The sequence below is a fragment of the Somniosus microcephalus genome, unplaced genomic scaffold (genome assembly GCF_052327205.1).
Source record: "Somniosus microcephalus isolate GS21.2 unplaced genomic scaffold, FLI_Smic_1.0 scaffold814, whole genome shotgun sequence".
NCBI classification, from domain to species: domain Eukaryota; kingdom Metazoa; phylum Chordata; class Chondrichthyes; order Squaliformes; family Somniosidae; genus Somniosus; species Somniosus microcephalus.
The window spans coordinates 55,774-74,614 of record NW_028226001.1 but is presented as its reverse complement, the minus strand read 5'-3'; the positions used below and the strand labels follow the sequence as shown (position 1 = coordinate 74,614).

The window sequence follows — 18,841 nt, the reverse complement described above, 5'->3', positions numbered from 1 at the left end:
GGGTGGAGCCAGGGGCGGAGTCAGCTGAGGCATGCACAGACAAGTACAACAATACTAACAACAGTGGTTTACCACAGGCAGAAAGTATACCCCAGAGGGAAAATAAGGGTGCCTGTTGTATACAACGGCAAGGAAATACAGAAGTTGTATTTATACGTTCTGCAAGATGGTGGTCCACCATTGTTGGGACGTGAATGGATCAGAAAGATACGTTTGGACTGGCACTCCATTCAGGCACTGACGGTGACCAGTAAGAAAAAAAATGATGATGACGTCATACCTGGACGATTAAAAGAAATCTTGGCTAACGCCAAAGAAGTGTTTCAACAGGAACTAGGAACCCTGAAAGGTGCCACCGCCTCAATAAAAGTGGAAGATGCGGCAATTCACAAGTTTTTTAAGGCAAAGCCGGTGCCATACGCAATTCGTCCAGCAGTCGAGGCAAAGCTGGAGAATTTGGAAAAAGCAGGCGTGTTATCCAAGGTAGATTGGAGCGAGTGGGCAACACCCATCGTCCCGGTCATGAAGAAAACGTTGAATAATGATAAATCTGAAGAACAGAGAAAAATTCGCATCTGTGGGGACTTCAAGGTGACTGTAAACCCGGTTCTTCATACGGTACAGTATCCCGAGGATAGAAGATATTTTCGCCTCACTATCCGGAGGGAAACGTTTCACCAAAATTGACTTGGCACAGGCATATCTACAGATGGAGGTTGAGGAGACCTCTAAAAAGTATCTCACGATAAACACACACAAAGGCCTGTACCAGTACAATCGGCTAGTTTTCGGAGTAGCATCAGCTCCAGCTATCTGGCAAAGAGCTGTGGAGCAAGTACTGCAAGGGATTCCGGGGACTCAATGCTACCTAGACGACATCCTTGTAACAGGAGAAAATGACAACGAGCACCGTGCCAATTTGGAGCGGGTGCTCGCGAGGCTGAGAGAACGGGGCCTATGAGCAAATCGCCCCAAGTGCGAATTTTTCCAGAAACAAATATCATATTGTGGCCATGTCATTAACGAAGAAGGGTTGCATAAATCACCTGAAAAAATTGAAGCGGTCGTAAAAGCCCCAGCGCCTGAAAATGTCTCACAATTAAGGTCGTTCCTGGGATTAATAAATTACTATCATAAATTTTTACCGAACTTGTCAACGGTTCTGCACCCTCTTAACGCACTGCTACAAACTGGAGTAATTTGGAAATGGAGCGAAGACTGTAAACGTGCCTTCCATAAATGCAAAGGCTTGATCACATCCAAGGAAGTGTTGGCTCATTACAACCCGTCACTGCCAATCAGACTGGCGTGCGATGCATCCCCTTACGGCGTGGGAGCGGTATTATCGCATAAGTTCCCTGATGGCTCGGAGCGGCCGATAGCTTTTGCGTCACGCTCATTGAACTCAGCTGAGCGTAACTATGCCCAGGTCGACAGGGAGGCACTCAGCCTGGTGTGGGGGGTGAAGAAATTCAACCATTACCTACACGGACAAAAATTTACCTTGTTGACTGACCATCAACCCCTCGTCTCCATATTCAACCCTAAAATGGGCGTTCCCATTATGACAGCGCAAAGGCTACAGAGGTGGTCCCTTTTCCTAGGGGCACACCAATATGACATAGAATACAAAGGAACAAAACAGCATGGGAATGCTGACGGTTTATCGCGCCTACCATTGCCAACAGTAGAAGAGGCACCTACAGTGGACCCAGTGGAGATGTTCCACTCGACCATAGTGCAATGTCTACCAGTGACAAATTCTACCATTGAAAAGGAAACGAGAAATGACCCGACTCTCTCACGAGTCTACGATTTAACAGTGAAGGGATGGCCAGCACATGGCGAACCACAGTTGCCAGCATTCTCGCAAAGAAGAGAACAGCTGTCAGTGTGCCGAGGAACCTTGATGTGTGGATCCAGAGTGGTGATTCCACCCAAACTCCAGGATAAAGTTCTAAAGGAGCTTCACGAGGGGCATCTGGGTGGAGTGAAAATGAAGAATTTAGCCAGAGCGTTTGTGTGGTGGCCAGGTATCGATGGAGACATCGAAGAAATGACCAAGAGCTGTCTAGGATGCCAGAAGGTCCAAAACGCCCCACCACAAGCCCCTCTACATCCATGGGAGTGGCCCTCATCTCCCTGGCAAAGGGTACATATCGACTTTGCTGGTCCATTTATGGACTCAATGTTCTTAATCGCGGTTGATGCACACTCCAAGTGGCCGGAGGTAATAAAGATGTCTTCCACCACCGCGGAAAAAACCATCACAGTATTAAGGACCATATTCGCCAGGAATGGGCTGTCTGAACAGATCTGTTCTGATAATGGACCGCAATTTGTATCCGAAGAATTCAGGAAGTTCTTAAAAAACAATGGGGTTAAGCACTACACTTCCGCCCCATACCATCCCGCCACCAATGGATTAGCTGAAAGGTTTGTCCAGACCTTCAAGAAGGCCATAAAGGCCATGGGAAATGAAGACATAAATCTACAACATAAGGTAGATAACTTCTTGTTTGCGTACAGGAATGCAACACATATGGTTACAAACCAAACCCCCGCCATGATGTTTTTCAATAGAAGACTAAGATGCCGGCTGGATTTGATCAAGCCAAACATCAGAAGGGACGTAGAGAACCGGCAATTTCAAGGCATGAATGAAAGGCCAACTAGAACCTTCCAGATAGGTCAACAAGTTTTGGCCCGGGACTACCGTACCGAGAAATGGCAGCCTGGAACTATTTGCACACGACTAGGACCGCTGATGTATACCGTGGACATTGGAGAAAGCATAATAAGGCGCCATGCTGACCAGATCATAGAGTCATCCGAAAAGGGACAACCTACACCACAACTCTATACGCCTAATGATGAAGCAGAGATACCCATAGTATCTACCTCCGATCCGGTGATACTGGAACCAGATGAACCCGACACTGGCATTCAAGCCGAATCGACCTTGCCGAAAGAACCTACTATACCACCGAAACCTACCACACCACCGAGGCGTTATCCGGACCGAGTCAGGAAGCCTCCAGAGAGACTGAATTTGTAATTGATTAACTTCAGCAAATGTGTAGATTATTGTTCTTGTAAAAATGTTAATTAATGATTACTTAAAATATTATGTACTATTTATCTAAAAGGGGAGGAATTGTGGTGTATGTACCTTTAAGAGGAACTATGTTTTTTTGAAGCCCCTGTGTACTGTAGTACCGGTAGTGACCACTCGGGTATATAAGCCTGTATAGCGTCTTGTATAGTTAGTTCACCTCCAGACTTTGTTCAGTAAACACTTGTTAAATCAACTCCTGCTTTCCGTGTCTTCATTAACACACGGATACAACAGTGGCGACGAGTTGGAAACGAACTTACCTGCAAGTCGGCAGCACCTCAAGGAGTTCGATTCCTTAGACGAAGGTAAAAAAAAACAAAAAACTGTGGTTTCACCAGCTAAACAGGCTGGTGGCAGGTAGTGCACTGATCCTTCCTGGGCGGCGGGCTGGGGCTCGATCGGGTAGCTCTGCAGCGGGGCCGGGCAGCAAGTCTGAAGGCAGAAGCAAACAGAGACAGAGGGTGGAGCACTCAGGACACAGCCGGCGCTGCAAAGCAAGGGAGGGGAAAGTCCCAGAGAGTCCGACGGGAACGATTCTCCAAGTGACAGAGAAACTGTTTAAAAATATATATATAAATAAAAACCGCGGAGAACAGCGTTGGCAGCAGCGGCAGCGGTGGGAAAGCGCGGGAGGCGCCATCTTGACTCGGCAGGGAAGAAGGGAAAGCGCGGATTGGGAGCAGTTTAGGATTCAATAAAGGAGGACAAATGGATTAATTAAGAAGGGGAAAATAGAATATGAGAGTAATGTGGTGTATGTACCTTTAAGAGGAACTATGTTTTTTTGAAGCCCCTGTGTACTGTAGTACCGGTAGTGACCACTCGGGTATATAAGCCTGTATAGCGTCTTGTATAGTTAGTTCACCTCCAGACTTTGTTCAGCAAACACTTGTTAAATCAACTCCTGCTTTCCGTGTCTTCACTAACACACGGATACAACAAGTAAGCTTGCACGGAACATAAAAACTGACTGTAAAAGCTTTTATAGATATGTGAAGAGAAAAAGATTGGTAAAGTCAAGCGTAGGTCCCTTGCAGTCAGAATCAGGGGAATTTATAATGGGGAACAAAGAAATGGCAGACCAATTAAATACATATTTTGGTTCTGTCTTCACAAAGGAGGACAGAAATAACCTCCCAGAGATGTCGGGAAACATAGGGTCTGATGAAAGGGAGGAACTGAAAGAAATCAGTATTTGTAAGGAAATGGTGTTAAGGAAATTGATGATTCTGAAGGCCGATAAATCCCCAGGGCCTGATAATCTACATCCTAGGGCACTTAAGGAAGTGGCCCTAGAAATAGTAGATGCATTGCTGATCATCTTCCAACATTCGATGGAATCTGGAACAGTACCCATGGATTGGAGGGTAGCTAATGTTACCCCACTATTCAAAAAAGGTGGTAGGGAGAAAACGGGGAATTACAGACCGGTAAGCCTGACATCGGTAGTGGGGAAAATGCTAGAGTCCATTATGAAAGATGTAATAGCTGAGCACTTGGAAAACAGTGACAGGATCGGACAAAGTCAACATGGATTTACAAAGGTAAATCGTGCTTAACTAATCTACTGGAATTTTTTGAGGATGTAGCTGGTAAAATAGATAAGGGAGAACCAGTGGATGTGGTGTATTTGGACTTTCAGAAGGCTTTCAATAAGGTCCCGCATAAGAGATTAGCATGTAAAGTTAAGGCACATGGGATTGGGGGCAAGGTATTGACTTGGATAGAAAACTGGTTGGCAGACAGAAAGCAAAGAGTTGGAATGAATGGGTCTTTTTCTGAGTGGCAGGCAGTGACTAGTGGGGAGTGGCAGGCAGTGACTAGTGGGGTACCGCAGGGATCAGTCCTTGGACCCCAGCTATTCACAATATATATTAATGATCTAGACAAGGGAACTAGATGTAATATCTCCAAATTTGCAGACGACACAAAGCTGGGTGGGCGTGTGTGCTGTGAGGAGGATGCCGAGAAACTCCAGGATGATTTGGACAGGTTGGGTGATTGGGCAGAGCATGGCAGATGCAATATAACGTGGATAAATGTGAGGTTATCCACTTTGGTGGCAAAAACAGGAAGGCAGATTATTATCTGAATGGCAATAGATTGGGAGAAGGGGAAGTGCAACGAGACCTGGGTGTCCTTGTGCACCAGTCGCTGAAGGTAAGCATGCAGGTGCAGCAGGCGGTTAAGAAGGCAAATGGTATGTTGGCCTTCGTAGCGAGAGGGTTTGAGTACAGGAACAAGGATGTCTTGCTGCAGTTGCACAGGACCTTGGTGAGACCACATCTTGAGTATTGTGTGCAATTTTGGTCGCCTTATCTGAGGAAGGATGTTCTTGCCATGGAAGGAGTTCAGCGAAGATTCACCAGGCTGATACCTGGGATGCCAGGAATGACGTATGAGGAGAGATTGGGTCGATTGGGCTTATACTCGCTGGAGTATAGAAGAATGAGAGGGGATCTCATTGGAACTTATAAAATTCTGACAGGACTGGACAGACTAGATGCAGGAAGGATGTTCCCGATGGTCGGGGAGTCCAGAACCAGGGCTCACAGTCTAAGGATAAGGGGTAGGCCATTTAGGACAGAAATGAGGAGGAATTTCTTCACCCAGAGAGTGGTGAACCTGTGGAATTCTCTACCACAGAAGGCAGTAGAGGCCAATTCATTAAATATATTCAAGGAGTTGGATATATTTCTTAAGGCTAAAGGGATCAAGGGATATGGGGAGAAGGCAGGGACAGGGTACTGAATTTGGATGATCAGCCATGATCTCATGGAATGGTGGAGCAGTCTCGAAGGGCCGAATGGCCTACTCCTGCTCCTATCTTCTATGTAAGTCGCTGTGGTGCCCACTGGTGGTGGGAGGCCTCGATCGTGCTGGCGGACACCGCGTGCTCCGTCTCCAGGGCCAACGTGGCCGCGGAAGAGAGGCGGGCAGTCGGGTCGAACGACCCCCTCATCCGCCCGCTGCTCGGACCAGTTACTGCCCCTTTGGCCAGGCCCAGGAGCAGACCCCCACCCCCCGGCCGGCCTGCCCGCTCCCCTCGCTCCGGGTGACCAAAGATCAGGGGCGTGGGACTGAAGGGCAGCCAGAAATCGAGGAGCAGCCGCTTCAAACAGTGGAAGAGGGGCTGCAGCCTCTCACACTCAATATAAACCTGGAACCCGGGCTGCTCCAGGCCGCAGAGGCGGCAGGCCCGACTTAAACATCTATTTTTAGGCTTTTCCAGTTTTGAGGAAAGGTCATCGACCTGAAGCGTTAACTCTGTTTCTCGCTCCAAGGATGCTGCCTGACCTGCTGAGTGTCTCCAGATTTCCCTCTCTTTATATATTAATCATCAGTGGCCGGGCCTACTGCCCGCTGGTCGCCCTTGGTAACGGCGCCGCCCACTTTATAAACTCGCCAATGGCGGTGTGTTTTGCTGGGCCGCAGGAGCCAATGGCGGCGCGCGGTGCTGCGGAGTGTTTGAGCGGGAGCCCCTGCGGCCTAGTGTCTGACTGCCCGCCCCGAGCCGACACACCGAGCGCCACAGCCACAGCCATGCCCGAGTACCTGGAGGACCCGTCGGTGCTGACCAAGGAGCGGCTGAAGAGCGAGCTGGTGGCCCACAGCGTCAGCCTGCCGCTGGGCGAGCACCGCAAGGACGTGTATGTGCAGCTGTACCGCCAGCACTTGACGGCCCGCAACAGCAGCCGCAGCGCCGAGTTCTCCAGCGATGAGGAGGAGGGCGCGGGCCGGGGCCGCTCGGGCAAGGTGAGGCGGGCTGGCTGGGCTCCCGGGCTGGCACGGGCCCCCGGGTTGGGCTCTGGGCTGGGACAGGCCCCCGGGTTGGGCTCTGGGCTGGGACAGGCCCCCGGGTTGGGCTCTGGGCTGGGACGGGCCCCCTGGCCTGGTTGGGACGGGCTCTGGGTTGGGACGGGCCCCCGGGCCTGTTTGGGACGGGCCCCCGGGCTGGGACTGGGCTCCGGGCCTGGTTGGGACGGGCCCCCGGGCTAGGCTCTGGGCTGGGACGGGGCCCCCGGGCTGGGCTCTGGGCTGGGACGGGCCCCCGGACTGGGCTCTGGGTTGGGACGGCCCCCCGGGCTCCATTCGGTCGGTGCCACATTGGAACATTTGCCGCTTTCCCGCTGAAAGTGCCGCTTCCGCCGTGCCGGCCATGTACAGGCGGGCTGGGCGCTGTGGGATTGCTGATCCGCTGCTTTAACTACAGCTCTGCCAGGGTCTGCAATCCCCCTTGTCCCATTGGCGCTTCTGCATTTTGCATCGCCGGTGAAATATATCCATTAGCGATGTGCAACATTTTTGTAAAGTTCCTCCCGCGAATAACTGGCTGTCAATTATTTGAAGTGACGCCCATTTAAAAAAGCAGCTCCAGCCTTTTTATTGCTAAAATTAATTTGCGTTTTCTGTCTGAGCGTTGAATCTCGCCTCACATTTTCCTGATGTTGACTATTTACATTTAGCGATCTCAAAAGTTTTGATTTAAAATCTGCCCTGTTCTGTTAACTTTTTGAACATTTTCTGCAATATCTATAATGTATATGATCTATAATTTGAACTGTACAATAGCAAAATAATGTGGATGCTGGAATCCGGAACAAAAACAAAATGCTGGAAACACTCAGCAGGCTAGGCAGCATCCGTGGAGAGAGAAACATAACGTTCCTATATCTGCTGGCCTTGTCCAGCAGACCCACCACCTGCTCCCTCGACCCTATTTCCCCCAAACTGCTGACCACCCAACTTCCATTCGCCCCGGCCCCCATGTTGGCTGATAATAACGGTTCTTTCTCCTCGGGTACTGTCTCCCTCCCTTTCAAATTTGCCGTCATCACTTCCCTCCTCAAAAAACCCACCCTTAATCCCACAATCTTTGCAAACTACCGCTCCATTCCAACTTCCCTTTCCTCAAATCCTCAAATGTGTTGTCGCCTCCCAAATCCGTGCCCATCTTTCCCACAGCTCCATGTTTGAATCCCTCCAATCAGGTTTCCGCCCCTCCCACAGCACTGAAACAGCCCTTATCAAAGTCACAAATGACACCCTGTATGACTGTGGTAAACTATCCACCCTCATCCTTCTCGACATGTCTGCAGCCTTTGACACGGTTGACCACACCATCCTCCTCCAACACCTTTCCTCCGTTGTCCAGATGGGTGAGACTGTCCTTGCCTGGTTCCATCTCTTTCTATCCAGCCACAGCCATCACCTGCCATGGCTTCTCTTCCCGCACCGTTACCTCAGGTGTCCCCAATGATCTATCCTTGGCCCCCTTCCTACTTCTCATCTACATGCTACCCCTCGGTGACATCATCTGAAAACACAGCGTCCGTTTCCACATGTACGCAAGTTGTTGGAAATTAACATGGTGCATGGGTAATAACAACAGAAAACGCTGGAAAAACTCAGCAGGCCAGGCAGCATCCGTGGAGAGAGAAACAGAGTTAACGTTTCCGGTCTGGGACCCAAATTCTGATGAAGGGTCCCAGACCTGAAACGTTAACTGTTTCTCTCTCCACGGATGCTGCCTGGCCTGCTGAGTTTTTCCAGAGTTTTGTGGTGTTTCAGTTTTCCAACATCTGCAGTATTTTGCAATTGTAATGGTGCATGGGTAACTGAGTTTAAATCCGTGTTGTTCAATACACTAGCCACATGTGGCTAATTAGGAATCCAGATGTGGCTACTTGCATTTCTGATTAGTAAATAAAAATGAGCAATGGATACAGTCGTTGGGCCTGTGATCTCAATACTCCTATTGGCACGGTGTATGTACGTGAACTTTAACCTTTTTGTGTGTTTGTTGGTAAAATGGTAGGACAAACTAGAGTGTGCGAGTGTTTTGTTTGAGTGCTTTACTTGGTTACTGAATGGTGGTGGATATTTTATCAGTAAATACACATGTGTGAAGTACATTTACTGTATTGTATGTAAGACGTTTTCTACCAAAATTAGTGCCTGTGGCTAAAACTGTGGCCATAGCCACACCTGTATGTCATCACTAATTTCTATTGAACAACACTGGTTTAAAGCCAACTCCTGCTCAGTGTTGTGATGTATCTGCAATCCCAAGTTCGCTGTTCATCTCTCATTATGCCTGCCCCCAGTTTATAATGTTTTGGTTTTAATTGAACATGAGATTTATCCAAAGCAGAAAATATTAAAACTGATCAAAACTCTGGGGTTACAAAATATTTTAATGGTAAAGAAAGACTTGCATTTAATTAGCGCATTTCACGACCTCAGGACATCCCAGAGCGCTTTACAGCCAATGAGGTACTTTTGAAGTGTAGTAACTGTTGTAATGTAGGAAATGCGGCAGCCAATTTATGCACAGCAAGCTCCCACAAACAGCAATGTGATTCTGACCAGCTAATCTGTTTCAGTGATATTGATTGTGGGATAAATATATTGGTGAGGACACCAGGGTTAACTCCCCTGTTCCTCCTTGACTAGTGCCATGGGATCTTTTACATCCACCTGAGAGGGCAGACTGCCTCAGTTTAACGGCTCATCCAAAAGATCAGCTGACGTTAAATTTTGTCGCTTGTACCAACTTACAAAGCTGATGAATATTACGTTGCAGCTTTGAGACTTCCATTATCTGGATTACATTTAGAAATATGGACACTCCAAGCCCAAAAGCAGTGTCACTGAACCCCAAACCCAGTGCTGGCGGGTTGCTAATGTGTGTTCAGGTGGCTTTTCAGCACTTGCTCACTTAACTTTTAAATTCCTGATCGTGTTGCTGTTTTGAGTCTGACACGGTGGCTATCAGAGCGCTGGATGGTGTTGTCGGGACTGTGTTGTGCCATTTCCCCAATTCTGAACTCTGGCCTTAGCTCCGCCCCACTTGGCACTACAATTGGCCTCAGTGCCCCAGTTAGGAAGGGGAAAGACAGACAGGGCTCCTAATCCTGATTGATAGCCAGTCTGGAGAGTACACGTGTGTGAACACTGATTGATAGCCAGCCTGGAGTACACGCGTGTGTGAACACTGATGGATAGCCAGCCTGGAGTACACACGTGCAAGAACACTGATAGCCAGCCTGGAGTGCACACGTGTGTGAACACTGATTGATAGCCAGCCTGGAGTACACACGTGTATGAACACTGATAGCCAGCCTGGAGTACACACGTGCGTGAACACTGATAGCCAGTCTGGAGTACACACGTGCAAGAACACTGATAGCCAGCCTGGAGTGCACACGTGTGTGAACACTGATTGATAGCCAGCCTCGAGTACATGTGTATGAACACTGATAGCCAGTCTGGAGTACACACGTGTATGAACACTGATAGCCAGCCTGGGGTACACACGTGTGTGAACACTGATTGATAGCCAGCCTAGAGTGCACATGTGTGTGAACACTGATTGATAACCAGTCTGGAGTACACACTTGTGTGAACACTGATTGATAGCCAGTCTGGAGTACACACGTGTGTGAACACTGATAGCCAGTCTGGAGTACACACGTGTGTGAACACTGATTGATAGCCAGCCTGGCGTACACACATGTGTGAACACTGATTGATAGCCAGCCTGGCGTACACACGTGCAAGAAGACTGATTGATAGCCAGCCTGGAGTACACACGTGTGTGAACACTGATTGATAGCCAGTCTGGAGTACACACGTGTGTGAACACTGATAGCCAGTCTGGAGTACACACGTGTGTGAACACTGATTGATAGCCAGTCTGGAGTACACACGTGTGTGAACACTGATTGATAGCCAGCCTGGCGTACACACGTGTGTGAACACTGATTGATAGCCAGCCTGGCGTACACACGTGCAAGAAGACTGATTGATAGCCAGCCTGGAGTACACACGTGTGTGAATACTGATAGCCAGCCTGGAGTACACACGTGTGTGAACACTGATTGATAGCCAGTCTGGAGTACACACGTGTGTGGATACTGATTGATAGCCAGCCTGGCGTACACGTGTGTGAACACTGATTGATAGCCAGCCTGGCGTACACACGTGTGTGAACACTGATTGATAGCCAGCCTGGAGTACACACGTGCGTGAACACTGATTGATAGCCAGCCTGGAGTACACACGTCCGTGAACACTGATAGCCAGTCTGGAGTACACACGTGCAAGAACACTGATAGCCAGCCTGGAGTACATGTGTATGAACACTGATAGCCAGCCTGGGGTACACACGTGTGTGAACACTGATTGATAGCCAGCCTAGAGTACACACGTGTGTGAACACTGATTGATAGCCAGCCTGGCGTACACACGTGTGTGAACACTGATAGCCAGCCTGGCGTACATGTGTGTGAATACTGATTGATAGCCAGCCTGGAGTACACATGTGCAAGAAGACTGATTGATAGCCAGCCTGGAGTACACACGTGTGTGAATACTGATAGCCAGCCTGGCGTACATGTGTGTGAATACTGATTGATAGCCAGCCTGGAGTACACACGTGTGTGAACACTGATTGATAGCCAGCCTAGAGTACACACGTGTGTGAACACTGATTGATAGCCAGCCTGGCGTACACACGTGTGTGAACACTGATAGCCAGCCTGGCGTACATGTGTGTGAATACTGATTGATAGCCAGCCTGGAGTACACATGTGCGTGAACACTGATTGATAGCCAGCCTGGAGTACACACGTGTGTGAACACTGATTGATAGCCAGCCTGGAGTACACATGTGCGTGAACACTGATTGATGGCCAGTCTGGAGTACACACGTGTGTGAATACTGATTGATAGCCAGCCTGGAGTACACACGTGTGTGAACACTGATTGATAGCCAGCCTGGAGTACACACGTGTGTGAACACTGATTGATGGCCAGTCTGGAGTACACACGTGTGTGAATACTGATTGATAGCCAGCCTGGCGTACATGTGTGTGAACACTGATTGATAGCCAGCCTGGAGTACACACGTGTGTGAACACTGATTGATAGCCAGCCTGGAGTACACACGTGTGTGAACACTGATTTGGGGTGGTGATTGCAAAGCAATGAGTCAACTCTTTCCAGGGGAGTGGCTATTGCAGGATGTCCTCCAATGTGTCTCTGGTAAAACCTGCACGTGGTGGAATGTTGCCCAAGGCCAGATGTTGTAATAACGCCGCTGGTTTTGTACTCCAATCAGTGCGCACTCCTGTTTCTCACATTTCATAGTTTGAAGTTTTGCTGTAAATTATTGCAGGAATTTTGACAGTTGTTGCTTAACAGATGTGCACATCCTTTAAACCGCATCGATAAATATGACTAACAAATTGATCACAAGGATGGCTTAGCCTAAAAGTTATTTTGAATAAAAATTATAAATTGCCAGTGAAAGCCAACGCGCAAACTCTGCTGTTTGTAGTCAGGAAATTGTGCGGATTCCTTGCCAAATGTCTTGACGGTAATTTCCTATTCTTTCCCCGATAGTTAAGCAAGAAACATCTGTAACTGTCCTAGCCTAAGGGTGGCAAAGCATTGAAGGGTTTTAAATTATTAAATGATTGTCCTCAGCCCCAAACAGCTACCCACCCTTGTACCATCTCCTGCATTCCCTCTACCCCATCCAGCTATTATTCAGTTACCCTTGGAAGGTAATGGACGAGTGATTGACTGACTCAAATAGTAACGATAGGCAGCAAAATTCTTGTCAAAGGCTGTACTTTTAAAAGAGGAAGACTCTCTATCAAATCATCCAGCAATAAAGAATTGGAATCATTTTTAACATCAGTTTTATTTTTGTTAGTGTGCTGAAGGTGAGATTGTGGGCAATAGTTTGGAGGAGTTTCCGAGCTAAGAGCTGAATTGCCATCCACACAGCGGAAGCACCTGGAGTTTCGACTGAATCTGGTTCAGCTCTTGTATACCCCTCGTTGCGTTGATGGTGCTAGTACTGTGTTAGCAATATTGGCCAGCTGTATGAGTGGGAACTGCCCATTTATACTTGTTGCTTGCACAGGTGTGGTGTCTGGGCTGTGCACTTGATGCTGAGACTCCTGTATGAAGTGCCTGTACTGCTGCTGTGGGTTTTTAATGGTCCAGGAGTGGATATGACACTAGTTGCATTTATGTTGTCACTTGCACAGGGAAACTGGCAGGAGACAGTCTTGTACAAGTGAAAGTACAGAAGAGATCTAAAAATGGAACCAAGAAAGACAGACTTGCATTTCTATAGCGCCTTTCACAACCACCGGACGTCCCAAAGCGCTTTACAGCCAATGAAGTACTTTTGAAGTGTAGTCACTGTTATAATGCAGGAAACACAGCAGCCAATTTGCACACAGCAAGCTCCCACAAACAGCAATGTGATAATGACCAGATAATCTGTTTTAGTGATGTTGATTGAGGGATAAATATTGGCCAGGACACCTCTTCGAAATAGTGTCATGGGATCTTTTACATCCACCTGAGAGCAGACGGGGCCTCGGTTTAACGTCTCATCCGAAAGACGGCACCTCCGACAGTGCAGCGCTCCCTCAGCACGGCACTGGAGTGTCGGACTAGATTTTTGTGCTAGAGTCCCTAGAGTGGGCCTTGAACCCACAACCTTCTGACTCTGAGGCAAGATGACACTGGATGGGGGCAAAGAGAGTATGAGAATAGATTAGCAGCTAACATAAAAGGGAGCCCAAAAAATCTTTTATAAATACATAAAAGGGTAGTCGAAGGGTGGGACCAATTAGAGACCAAAAAGGTGATCTTATTGAGGTAGAGGGCATGGTTGAGGAACTAAATGAGGACTTTGTATCTGTCTTCACTAGAGAAGAGGATGCTGCCAATGTAGCAGTAAAGGAGGAGGCTGTAGTGATATTGGATAGGATAGAAATTGAAAAGGTTGGCAGTCCTCAAAGCAAATGTGGAGATGCAATATGAACAAAATGGTACGATTTTAACGGGGGCGCGGGAACAGAGCGACCACACAAATATTTGAAGGTGGCAGGGCAAGTTGAGTGCTGTTTTTTTTTTTTAAAAAGAGATCCATGGCTTTATAAATAGTGACATCGAGTGCGATAGCAAGGAAGTTAAGCTAAATCTTTATTTGTCCAAAAAATACAGAAATAGGAAGATTGCATTGTCCGAAAACCAGTAAATCCTAGAAACCAGTGTAATGGGGAGAGCGCACTGTCAGAACCAGTATAAATCCTATAAACCGATACCCAGTGTAATGGGGAGAGCGCACTGTCAGAACCAGTATAAATCCTATAAACCGATACCCAGTGTAACGGGGAGAGCGCACTGTCAGAACCAGTATAAATCCTATAAAGCGATACCCAGTGTAATGGGGAGAGTGCACTGTCAGAACCAGCATAAATCCTATAAAGCGATACCCAGTGTAATGGGGAGAGCGCACTGTCAGAACCAGCATAAATCCTATAAAGCGATACCCAGTGTAATGGGGAGAGCGCACTGTCAGAACCAGTATAAATCCTATAAACCGATACCCAGTGTAATGGGGAGAGCGTGTTGACCAGTAAGCAGATTGGTGCTGTTACCCTCTGTCTTGGGTCCCCAGCTGGTGCAATTTAAATCTCTACCATTGACTTCAACAGGTTTAATTTCTATAGCCTTCCTCACAAACGAGACCCTTGGGTGGATGAAAAACATTGGAAACCAAACAAGAGGGGAAAGGGGATAATGGAACAGGAAAAGCATCGTCAACGAGGAGGGTTTTGGGCAGCTCTGATGTGAGGATGGAGATGACCGAGTGAGGAGGGGTTTGGGGAGAGTGTTCAGGAAAGCTGTAGATTAGTGGGTATAACAGCGGCCACAGATGGTGAAGTGGAGGGAGCAGCAAGTAACCCAGCAATGGAGGCTTGGTATGTGGGGAATGAATCTCGGCTTGGGGTCGTGCAATACACCACGGCTGTGCGCCTCGACCACAGTTGGTCATTTAAAGAATATATGACTTTAAATTTCCCACTTGTATCAGCTTCTTGGCTTTAATATTGCCTTTCTTGCACAGAAAGCCACAAGGAAGACGGATAAAACTCGCGTGGAAGAAAAAGATTTCATAGATGTGACTGAGTTGACAGATGAAGATTTAAAAGAGCAGCTTATAAAATACGGGTTTTCTGCGGGTCCTATTGTGGGTGAGTATCGCTACCAAATCACGCACGGCACGAAAAGGCCGACTTTCTCACTGCCAAACGTCGAGGACCTTGACACACAGAGTTGGCAGCAAATACCTTTGATTCACTAATTATGGGTGAGGAAAACTATTCAACTAAACTCAGTTCATCCACCCAGAAAGACGTTGAAAGTCATCCTATCCAATTGCATTTTAAATTATCCAGAGCTTTCACCTCCACTATATCCAGGAGCTGTTTCATGATCTAAGACCTAAATTTACCTTTTACTAGTTTGAATCTGTGACCGCTCCGTCCTACTCTCTCAATTTAATTTAAAATAATACTCCGGATTTTCCTTTCCACTCCCTTGACTATCTTGTATCCCTCTATAAGATCACCTCTCGGGCACCTCCCTTCCAGCATGAAAAGCCCAGTGTTTCCCAGCCTTTCCTTCTAACTCACACTCCTGACACTATTACTCTCCACTTGGTGAACACATCAATAATCCGTACATGAGTTGTGCGTTCCACTGAAAAATGCTATGTAAACATTTCCTATGGGGAATTGCATGTTCAAATGTCAACATTTCCCTGAGATTCCAGTAGGTGGCCCTTTAATATGACTTTCCATATATGCCACCAGGTACAGCAGTTATAGTCAGAGTCATACAGCACAGAAAGAGGCCCATCGTGTCCGCGCCGGCCACCAAGCCCTGTCTATTCTAATCCCATTTTCCAGCACTTGGTCCGTAGCCTTGTATGCTATGGCGTTTCAAGTGCTCATCTAAATGCTTCTTGAATGTTGTGAGGGTTCCTGCCTCCACCACCCTTTCAGGCAGTGAGTTCCAGATTCCAACCACCCTCTGGGTGAAAAGGATTTTCCTCAAATCCCCTCGAAACCTCCTGCCCCTTACCTTGAAACTATGCCCCCTTGTTATTGACCCCTCTACTAAGGGGAAAAGTTCCTTTCTATCTACCCTATCTATGCCCCTCATAATTTTGTACACCTCAATCAGGTCCCCCCTCAGCCTTCTCTGCTCTAAGGAAAACAACCCCAGCCTGTCCAGTCTCTCTTCATAGCTGAAGCGCTCCAGCCCAGGTAACATCCTGGTGAATCTGCTCTGCACCCTCGCCAATGCAATCACATCCTTCCTATAGTGTGGTGACCAGAACTGCACACAGTATTCCAGCTGTGGCCTAACTAGCATTTTGTACAGCTTCATCATAACCTCCCTGCTCTTATATTCTATGCCTTGGCTAATGAAGGCAAGTATCCCATATGCCTTTTTAACCACCTTATCTACCTGTCCTGCTGCCTTCAGGGATCTATGTACATGCACACCAAGGTCCCTCTGATCCTCTGTCCTTCCTAGGATCCTACCATTCATTGTGTATTCCTTTGCCATGTTAGTCCTCCCAAAATGCATCACCTCGCACTTTTCAAGGTTAAATTCCATTTGCCACTGTTCTGCCCATCTAACCAACCCGTTTATATCATCCTGTAGCCTGGGCTTCCCTCCTCGCTATTTACCACTCCACCAATTTTTGTGTCATCTGCGAACTTACTGATCATACCTCCCACATTCATATCTAAATCATTAATGTACACTACAAACAGCAAAGGACCCTGCAGTACACCACTGGACACAGGCTTCCAGTCACAAAAACAACCTTCGACCATCACCCTCTGCCTCCTGCCACTAAGCTAATTTTGGATCCAATGTACCAAATTGCCCTGGATCCCATGGGTTCTTGACCAGTCTCCCATGTGGGACTTTGTCAAAAACCGTACTGAAGTCCATGTAGACTACATCAACTGCACTACCCTCATCCACACACCTAGTCACCCCCTTAAAATTCAATCAAATTGGTCAGACATGATCTCCCCCTGACAAAGCCATGCTGACTATCCTTGATTAATCCTTGCCTCTCCAAGTGGAGAATAATTCTGTTCCTCAGAATTTTTTTCAATAATTTCCCTACCACTGATAGGCTCACTGGCCTGTAATTCCCTGGTTTATCCCTACTACCCTTCTTGAATAATGGTACTATGTTAGCTGTCCTCCAGTCCTCTGGCACCTCCCCTGTGGCCAGAGAGGTTCTGAAAATTTGTGTCCGAGCCCCTGCAATCTCCTCCCTTGCCTCACACAGCAGCCTGGGATACATCTCCTCTGGGCCTGGTGATTTATCCACTTTTAAGCCCGCTAAAACCGCTAGTACCTCCTCCCTCTCGATACTAATTTGTTCAAGTATATCACAATCCCCCTGCCTGATTTCTATGCCTACATTGTCCTTCTCCATAGTGAACACAGATGCAAAATATTCATTTACAACCTCACCTACATCTCCCGGCCCTACACACAGGTTGCTACTTTGGTCCCTAATGGGCCCTACTCTTTCCCTGGTTATCCTCTTGCCCTTAATATACTTATAAAACACCTTGGGATTTTCCTTTATTTTGCCTGCCAGTGTTTTTTCATGCCCCCTCTTCGCTCTCCTAATTTCTTTAAGTACCCCCCTGCACTTTCTATACTCCTCTCGGGCTTCCACTGTTTTTGGTCCTTTGTATCTGCTGAAAGCCTCCCTTTTTTTCCTAATCCATTCTTGTATATCTCTTGACATCCAGGGTTCCCTGGGCTTGTTGGTCCCACCCTTGACCTTTACGGGAACATGTTGGCGTTGTACTCTCTCTATTTCCTTTCTGAAAGACTCCCACTGCTCTGATGTGGATTTTCCTACAAGTAGCTGATCCCAGTCCACTTTGGCCAGATCCTGCCGTATCATATTAAAATCGGCCTTCCCCCAATTTAGAACCTTTATTTCCGGTCCATCTTTGTCCTTTTCCACGACTACCTTAAATCTCACCGAATTATGGTCACTGTCACCAAAATGCTCTCCTACTGACACTTCTACCACTTGCCCGGCTACATTCCCTAGAATTAGGTCCAGTACCACCCCCTCTCTTGTAGGACTTTCTACATGCTGGCTCAAAAAGCTCTCCTGGATGCACTTTAAGAATTCCGCACCCTCTAAGCCTTTCACACTCTGACTGTCCCAGTTAATATTGGGGAAGTTAAAATCCCCTACTATTATTAACCTATTATTTATACACTTCTCTGAGATTTGCCTACATATCTGTTCCTCTATCACCCCTGACTGTTTGGGGGCCTATAGTACAGTCCCAGCAAAGTGCTTGCCCCCTTTTTGTTTTTAAGTTCTACCCATATGGCCTCATTAGAGGAACCTGCTAAGATATCATCCCTCCTTACCGCAGTAATTGACTCCTTGATTAATATTGCGACACCCCCTCTGTCTCGCCTGAAGATTCTATACCCTGGAATATTGAGCTGCCAGTCCTGCCCCTCCCTCAACCATGTCTCTGTGATAGCAACAATATCATACTCCCATGTGTTCGTCAACACCTTCAATTCATCTGCCTTACTCGCAAGACTCCTTGCATTAAAGTAAATGCCATCCAACCTTGCCATACTCCCTTGTGCCATTACATATTTGCTCTGCCTTCCAGGCTGACTTTTTTCCTCTATTTGGCTGTGCATCACCCCGTACTATAGCTCCACTCTGTATCCCACCCCCCTGCCAAGTTAGTTTACACCCCCCCCCCCCCCCCCAACAGTACTAGCAAACCTCCCCGCAAGGATGTTGGTCCCGTTCCGGTT

The 18,841-nt window shown here is 47.6% G+C and overlaps 1 protein-coding gene across 2 annotated transcripts in view; it reads left to right on the top strand.

Moving 5' to 3' along the window:
- Positions 1 to 6,544: 6,544 nt before the first annotated feature.
- LOC147081072 (lamina-associated polypeptide 2, isoforms beta/delta/epsilon/gamma-like) overlaps positions 6,545 to 18,841 on the top strand; it is a 61,730-nt gene continuing 49,433 nt past the window's right edge. Inside the window, exons 1-2 of one of the 2 annotated variants that reach the window (XM_085980971.1) lie at positions 6,545 to 6,874; positions 15,060 to 15,186. In XM_085980971.1, coding sequence (XP_085837097.1) covers positions 6,560 to 6,874; positions 15,060 to 15,186 — 442 coding nt within the window. In that variant the 5' untranslated portion in view covers positions 6,545 to 6,559. The remainder of the gene's footprint in view (positions 6,875 to 15,059; positions 15,187 to 18,841) is intronic. The other variant, XM_085980972.1, reaches the window with a different exon arrangement.